At 44.5% G+C, this 8,665-nt stretch overlaps 1 protein-coding gene across 1 annotated transcript in view; it reads left to right on the top strand.

Moving 5' to 3' along the window:
- The first annotated feature begins 1,097 nt into the window (after positions 1 to 1,097).
- SEL1L3 (SEL1L family member 3) overlaps positions 1,098 to 8,665 on the top strand; it is a 50,814-nt gene continuing 43,246 nt past the window's right edge. Inside the window, exons 1-3 of the mRNA XM_083460431.1 lie at positions 1,098 to 1,299; positions 2,836 to 3,403; positions 5,917 to 6,043. Coding sequence (XP_083316557.1) covers positions 1,225 to 1,299; positions 2,836 to 3,403; positions 5,917 to 6,043 — 770 coding nt within the window. The 5' untranslated portion in view covers positions 1,098 to 1,224. The remainder of the gene's footprint in view (positions 1,300 to 2,835; positions 3,404 to 5,916; positions 6,044 to 8,665) is intronic.

The raw sequence follows: 8,665 nt of genomic DNA, 5'->3' as shown, positions 1-8,665 counted from the left end.
GAAGCAGCTTAGTCATGCTGGCCACATGACCCGGAAGCTGTACGCTGGCTCCCTCGGCCAATAAAGCGAGATGAGCGCCGCAACCCCAGAGTTGGTCACGACTGGACCTAATGGTCAGGGGTCCCTTTACCTTTACCTTTAACATTCTTGCCGGTGAAGGTGCCAGATCTTGAACCTGGGACTTTTCTGCACCCCAAAGCATGGTGTTTTAGCCCTGAAAAGCCACAACCCTCCTTTGTAGCTCTTTGGGGTTCAGCATCTTCATCTGGAGCTCTCTAAAACTTAAAATCTCTGAATGGCTGGCAGAGGCATCTTTAACCTTCCGCACACCATCCTTTGCACATTCACTGGAGGAGAGGCAGCCCAGCGGGTCTTAAGGATGCTCAGAATTCTATTAAACGTCTCCGTGCGTATCTTTGCTTAGATGAATAAAGAAAAGGGCTGCCATCGGCGTACCAACACCCTTTGCTTTAGAAGGGTCTCCGGGGGTCATCCAGCTCAACCCGCTGTCATGCCAGATCTGGACAGACTATAATTCGCGACAGTAATACAGGAGGCACAGAAAAATCTGTATTGATTTGTCACAGGGGTGCTTTAATGTCTCAGGGAGTTCTTTGGAGGGAGGAACCCAACCCATTAGTACAATGGAAGGAGAGGTGGTGGCCACCTACCAGGGGTGCCAATTTGAATTAAAATATGGGGGGGGGGGGCAGGTAAGTCCCGCCCCCCATAATCGATCACAAGACACACTATTTGAATGGCACTCGGAGGAGGAGCAGCCCCCTGGAATATTTTATGGGGGGCGCCCGAAGGGACCTCAACCCGAAAGAGTTGGCTCCAAGCCACCTGCCATGTCCGATCTGGTTGTGAGTCCTGCGTTGCGCGGGGTTAGACTAGATGACCCTGGGGTCCCCTGCCCAGTTAGCAGCGATTCTCAGTCGCCCTTTGACAGCTGGTTGCAGCCGCCCGGGAAAAAATCCTCTGCACGCGCTCAGAGGCACCATCGGGGTTTTCCTTTCGCCGCCGTGGCGCGCCCAGCCCAAGGCGCACCTGCCGCGCCCGGCTGGCTCCTCCTGCTTCCTCCTCCAAGCCGGAGGCATCGCCTGCCAGGAAGCCGGATCCGTGTCGCAAACACAGCCACACACCCATCGCGCTCCGGGACAGGGTTTCCCGGCTCGGCCAAGTCACCCCCGAGGAAGAGAGGGAGGAGAAGCGGGCGCAGCCATGGAGAGCGCCGTGGGGCGCACCGTGCGCCTCCGGGCAGCTGCCGGATGCCTCTGCCTCCTCTGGCTGCTCCTGGTGAGTTGGCTTCTCGGGTCTCCTGCCACGTGGGGTGGGCAGGTGGGTGCTCGCCTGGGGGAGAGGGGGGCAAAGTTATTGTGCCATCGGTTTGGGGTGCTTGGCGCCCACTTCACTTCACTTCTTCTCCTTCTCCTTCTTCTATATAATTTTTATGACATGTTCTGTTTTACAATCTAAAATACTCATTTTACATCCTTAAGATGTCCATGACTTCCTTTCTTCTCTTTCCATGGTTCATTTTACATATCAGTGCCTTTTTTTCTGGGGGGACGCATACCCCTAAACATTTTGTGAATCTAAGTTTGGCCTCATTGAAGGGCAGTACAGTGGTACCTCAGGTTACATACGCTTCAGGTTACAGATGCTTCAGGTTACAGACTCCGCTAATCCAGAAATAGTGCTTCAGGTTAAGAACTTTGCTTCAGGATGAGAACAGAAATTGTGCTCCAGCGGTGCCGCGGCAGCCGGAGGCCCCATTAGCTAAAGTGGTGCTTCAGGTTAAGAAGAGTTTCAGGTTAAGAACGGACCTCCAGAATGAATTAAGTACTTAAACCGAGGTACCACTGTATTTCAATATGAGTAGGAAAATGAGAGTACCCCTAAACATTTTTTAAAGGGGAAAAAGCACTGCATATCAGAAATCCCTACATGTTTTACAAAACTATACCATTCAGTATTCCATTATTGTACGCATCAAAACTTATTTACACTGTTGAATTTATCTTAATGCTGCCAGTGGTTTCAGCTGTACACAATTATTCCCCATATATTCAATAAGCTCTTTCCAATCTTCTCTAAGCGTACGTTCTTCTTGTTCTCTTATTCTATATGTTAAGTCTGTAAGTTGTGCATATTTCTTCTTCTTCTTCTTCTTCTTCTTCTTCTTCTTCTTCTTCTTCTCCTCATCCTCCTTTTTGAAACCAACATTTTGTTTTACATTTCCCCCCAAAAGCCATAGGACAGCAATATAGTTGTTGTTGTTTAGTCGTGTCCAACTCTTCATGACCCCATGGACCAGAGCACGCCAGGCACTCCTGTCTTCCACTGCCTCCCGCAGTTTGGTCAAACTCATGTTAGTAGCTTTGAAAACACTGTCCAACCATCTCTTCCTCTGTCGCCCCCTTCTCCTTGTGCCCTCAATCTTTCCCAACATCAAATACAACCATGCATCTTGTTACGTTTGCTTCAGGTTAAATATTTTCAGGTTGCGTCCCGCGGCGACCCGGAAGTACCAGAAAGGGTTACTTCCGGGTTTCGCCGCTCACGCATGCTCAGACTCTCAAAATGACGTCACACGCATGTGCAGAAGCGGCAAATCGCGACCCGCGCAGACACGCAGACGCGGGGTGCGTTCTGCTCATGTTGCGAACATGGCTCGGGAACGGATCCCGTTCGTAACCAACCGTTTGGTTTACAACTCTGCAAAAATTCCGAGTGAGGAACATCTTAATGAAGATAATTAGAGCTCACTTTTGCATCAGTTGCCCTTAAATATTAAATAAGTTAACATATGGCATCTTTTTTTCCCCTTAGAAAAGTGTGCCATCTTTTGGAAAGGACACATTGCTGACAACACCTGTCACTCCGCAGCCAAAACCTGATGTGTTTTACGAAGATTTCATTCATCTGAATGTTTTGAACAAAAGAGTTCTCAATGATACTGAAATCTCTGTCGACTATTTATGCTCAGAACCTTGCACTGTTACTATAGAAGCCGTAGCGTCACTGGAATTCAGAACTGGTGTGTCTGTCTATAAGGAGAGGTGGGAGAATGACAAATATCTCCACACCACTAGAAACAGAACCGTGAACTTGAAATTTCCAAACAGCATGGTTTTCAGAGATGACTATTTCATCAGGCGCTCCGTCATCGTACACACAGTGATACTCTATGCATGGATTATTCACAAACAAAGAGGGATCCCCCATGGTAAACGAAAGGAAGGCTACTTGCAGGCAATTGCAAAGGACTACACTTTGCTGGAATCTGTTCCGCCTTTCGAACGTCCTTACAAAGAACACCGAGTGTGTATGAAATGGAGCCTGGAATATACCTGGAGGCTGCAGGCAAACATAATGCGTTGGTGTCCCCATGAGAATGGTAAGTATTTTTCTTATTGTGTGAATTTTTCACATTGTGTGAATGAATTTGCAGCTAGCAAGGTGCTCAGCTCACCTGGTGGTGCATCTTTGAAATCTGCAGCCTGGACTCAATTGACATTTTGCGTGTGGATTATTCAAGCGTACGAGGAGAGGACTTATGGAGAAGAATTGTCTACTGGCTGATGTTGTCACAAAGGTCCTTAACTGAGCATTTTGAGAGCCTTTTTCTTACTGCTTTTCTTAGAGGGATGGGACATCTGAAAGCCTCTGAGTTGAAAGACGATAGATTGCCCTGAGTACAGTTATACCTTGGTTTTTGAACGGCTTAGTTGCCAAGCGTTTTGGCTTCCGAATGATTGAAAACCGAAGTGATTGTTCCGGTTTTCAAACGTTCTTTTGGAAGCCGAACATTCAGCGGGGCTTCTGAGGCTTCTGATTGGCTGCAGGAGCTTCCTCAGCCAATCAGAAGCTGCGCCTTGGAAGTTGAATGTTTTGGAAGTTGAACACACTTCCGGAATCGATTCTGTTTGACTTCCAATGTATGTCTGTATCTGATCTTCCTCCTTCTCAGTTTTCTGAAGGCATCGCTTCTGCCCACATGAAATGGTTAAAGCCGGGGGCATGTACGTGACTAAACTCCCACTTACAATATCATAGAAATTGTATATTAGTCAACAGGCTGTTTCAGATTTATTGACAAACCAAGTGATGTGAATGATCCTGCGTGAGCTTTCAGGCTCCCAACTTCCCTCTCCTCTCCTTCTTCATGTCTACAAGGAGAAGATTGGAAGCTTTCATCTGCGTTTTTAAACAAACCGCTGTTCTCTGTTAACATCCAGACTCAAGGAACTGTGGGTTATTTAGATGATTGTTTGTTTGAGCAAGCTTGGATCAGACCTTGGTTTCAGATGCTGACTTGTTTTGAAACTGCACCCAGAATTAAAAGGAACTTCATCCTGGCTCTGTAAGAGGGATATGAAAGCAGCTGTGTCATTTTTCCACACTAGAAAGCAACAGGTTCAAGAGTTTTTCTGCTTCCAAGAGGTTTTTTGCTTGTCTTGCCGCTTTTCCCAGGAAAACCCACTGTTTCCCGCTGAATCAGAACAAATGTTGGGAAAAACCAATTGACATTTGTTCTGATTCAGCCGTAAACAGGGGGGCTTTCCTGGGAGAAAGTGGCAGGACAAGAGGAAACGTGAACAAACCCTGGTGTGCAAACAGCAGAACGATATCTCGCGGATCTCTACTTGTAAACACTACCAAGAACAAAAATTCACATTGGAACCTAGATCCTGTAGATAATGTGTCTGGAATGGTGCATAAAGCTCACCTGCAGTGAAGTTCCAAGCTGATCTCATGGTGCCAAAACTATTAAACTGCTTGCCATGCGTGATCTCATTAGCAAAGATTTATGAACAATGTAGAATGATATAATTGTAATGCAATGAGGGATTATCTGATGTAGCCTTTCCCTGCCCAGTGCTGCACTGTGCAACAATTTAGTACAATTATACTGTTTTGTAGGTAGCAAAGGAGGCTTACAAAGGCCTATCCACATCATTTTACCAGTGCACTGTTCTGAATCAGTTGGCATTGCTGCTTTGCGATGGTCCAGCCATTGTTGCCCTCATCCTCAGCACTTCATTGCTTCAACAGTTGTTTTAATAAGGTCCAGCTACTGGCGTATTAGGAGATGGGTGGTGCTGTGGGTTAAACCACAGAGCCTAGGACTTGCCGATCAGAAGGTTGGTGGTTCGAATCCCTGCGACGGGGTCAGCTCCCATTGCTCGGTCCCTGCTCCTGCCAACCTAGCAGTTTGAAAGCACGTCAAGTGCAAGTAGATAAATAGGTACCGCTCTGGTGGGAAGGTAAACGGCGTTTCTGTGCGCTGCTCTGGTTCGCCATAAGCTGCTTAGTCATGCTGGCCACATGACCCGGAAAAACTGTCTGTGGACAAACGTCGGCTCCCTCGGCCAGTAAAGCGAGATGAGCGCCACAACTCCAGAGTCGTTCGTGACTGGACTTAACTGTCATGGGTCCTTTACCTTTTTTACTGGTGTATTATTTGGGAAATCATTCGAGACACTGAACTCGGTAGGACTTAATTCTGAGCAAACCCGCATAGGACAAAGGCAAGTTGCTGTTCATTTTTGTCCCAGTTTGTAATCTCAAAGTACGCAGCACACGCAATTGCCACAGTCTTAAATAGCAGCCAGAAATCTCATGCACCACCTGCCGAATAATCTTTTCCAATATTGTAACTTATTATAAACTAGGGAGATGTTAAGATAGTCTCACCCTAACCTCCGTTATTTACAAAGCAGTTCAGTTATAATCTCTGTCCCGTGTTGCAAAGTTAAGTGTTCAGCTATGCACTGGCATAGAAATTGGAGTTGTGTATGAAAATAGGGCATATAGGCTTCCCCAACCTGGTGCCCCTCCTTATCTTTTGAACTACAACTCCCAGCTATTTGCAGTTCCCGGCACATTACGAACGATTGCATTTTGCAGATGTCGTTGAGGTCCTCAGCTTTCCGTACGCCTCTGGTGGAGAGATGACGGGAATTGTGAAGAAGTTTCAGAAATTTGAGAACAGAGAACTTGAAATAATCAGAAAGCGCCAGAACGGTTACCCAAAGTAAGAAAATTAAAAATGTCCTAAAAAAATAACTGCCTTTGCTCTTTTAAAGCATGCATTCTTTTCCTTCCAGCTGTCTGCCTCTTCTGGCTGCCTTTCTGTTTGTCGGAATCCTATTTTGTCGTGGAAAATGTCATAAATTATATGGGTGCTGTGGGCTTGTTTATGCAGTTCCCCTCCCCTGAGGAAACTTCAGTCGGTTCCTTCCAGGTTTTGTACATTACGTTCCTGATACTACCTCCTGGTGGAGCTTGTGAGACACATGGGTGTGTAGTTATAGATATTCAACTGATAGAAAGCTTTTAATTTCTTTTAATCATTTATTAGATTTTTACCTCAGATCTTCCTCCAAAGGACCCCAGACTGCCAAACATATCAACAGTAGTACTATCATAATACTGTACTTGAGTGTGCAGCATGTGAAAGTTTCTTCTTCTTTTCAAATTTATTTATTTGATTTTCCATATAAAAATACACTCACATCACAACATATTATATAAAAACACAATTCCCACAAATCCCCTGGACTTCCCTCCTCCCCTTATTGTTAAACCAGGCTTCCTCAACCTCGGCCCTCCAGATGTTTTTGGCCTACAACTCCCATGATCCCTAGCTAGCCGGACCAGTGGTCAGGGATGATGGGAATTGTAGTCTCAAAACATCTGGAGGGCCGAGGTTGAGGAAGCCTGTGTTAAACCTTCCCTACTGCATCTTTTGCAATAATCCAAAATTTTTATATCTCCATTACATCCATAGTTCTCATTGCACTACAAGGGTTATTCCAATCCCACTAATGAATTTAACTGTTTACAATGGTTTTTAAGATATGTTATAAATGTTCCCCATTCCTTATTAAAGTTCTGGTCTTCCTGATTTCTGATTCTTCCAGTCATTTTTGCCGTTTCGGCATAGCCCATAAACTTGATTTGCCATTCTTCTCTCATAGGGACTTTGTCTTCTTTCCATCTCTGAGCTAATAACATCCGCGCAGCCATGGTCACAATACATAAGCAATCTTTTCTGTTCCCTTCAGATTTCAGCACTTAAAATTCCTAAAAGAAAAGCTTCTGGCTTTTTTGTAAAGGTTATTTTAAACATTTTTTTTTAAATTGATTATATATTGTTTCCCAGAATGTTTTTGTTACCTTACATGTTCACCACATATGATAAAAGGTGCCTTCTTTTTCTTTACATTTCCAACAGATATACATTTTTTGCTAACTTACTGGGAGTTAAGTACCAACGGTGCATCATTTTCAAATAATCTTCTTTCAACGTGCAATGCTGTACATTTCAAATCCTCTTTCTATAACTTCTCCCATGATGAAAGCTGTATATTGTACCCAAAACCTTTCGCCTGCTTGTGAAAGTTTTAGTGTGAAGCTAAATATTGGCCTGAAAGTGTAATTCATAAGAATAAATGGCTTTACTGGATGACCAGACCAAAGATTCACCCAGCCCAGCGTTCTGCTTCCAAGAATGGTCAGCCAGATACCTCTGGCAAGCTCACAAACAGGGTGCAAAGATAGCCAGTGAATTGCAGAGCCAATCGTCAGTGTTAAATGCACAGTGTTAAAAGTTGCTATTGATGCAGGTATGGAATTTTGAGGGTAGTCCAACACATTAAGCAAACGCTTAAAAAAACACAACCAACTACCATAGCTATCAAATTCTGTATTCTGAAAGTTACCGGATATTTACACTACTGTAGCTTTTTGTGTACGTTCTTTTCTTCCTGCAATCTCTACAAGCTGCTCCTTTATTTGCCTTGTGACACATTTGCAGGACTTGCTAAGTCTCATGGACCGATGACGATGCCAGACTCTGAAAAGCAATTGCCTCTTAGAAAGGCATCGCTGAGCGGCAAAGGATGTTGAAACGCACTTCTTCCTCATTGGACCACAGTGATAAATCTGCCCACTTTGAGATTTACTCCATCCCCAATCACCTCCTGACAAAAGGAGAGAGAAACAGTCAGTTTGGCGTTAAGTGGCAGGAATAACATTTTTTTTTTTAAGTCCTTAAAAATTCACCGGGAAAATTTTGACCCCACCAGAAATAACTGAGCAAATGTTCCGTAAGAGTGTTCTAATCTTCATGAGTAAAGATTTTGTGTTTTGACATAACCCATAGCCTGTTTGTTAATCTGTTTTTGTTTTGTTTTTACTTTAATGCTGTTATTGAAAATGAACAAAGCCAAAGTGTGTCTATGTATATATGCATGTGAGTATGTGTACACAAATAAGTGGGAAATAGTTGCAGGTGAAATCTGCTTCAAAATACCGTATTGGCCCAGATATAAGCCACACTCTTTTTTTCCAAATTCCGACTGTGAAAAGATAAAGCGCGGCTTAAATTCGCGACCTTACAAAAATTGACTTTGACGGTATTGCTGCTGAAACAGACGTACGGGAAAACGGAACGGGTGTGAGTGCCTGGAGATTTTTTAAGGGAGCGGCTTATATTTTGGTATTGTCTTTTTTTCTCTCCCTCCCCCCTTGAATTTTAAAGGTGTGGCTTATTTGTGGGTGTGGCTTATATTCGGGCCAATACGGTATTACTCTGAAGTTTGTCTGTTCCCAGTTATATACAGTAGTGCCCCGCAAGACGAATGCCTCGCAA

Source organism: Podarcis liolepis, assembly GCF_965112155.1.
Source record: "Podarcis liolepis genome assembly, chromosome: 9".
NCBI lineage: Eukaryota > Metazoa > Chordata > Lepidosauria > Squamata > Lacertidae > Podarcis > Podarcis liolepis.
The sequence above is the reverse complement of the archived record's forward strand: the minus strand, read 5'-3'. Positions and strand labels throughout refer to the sequence as shown.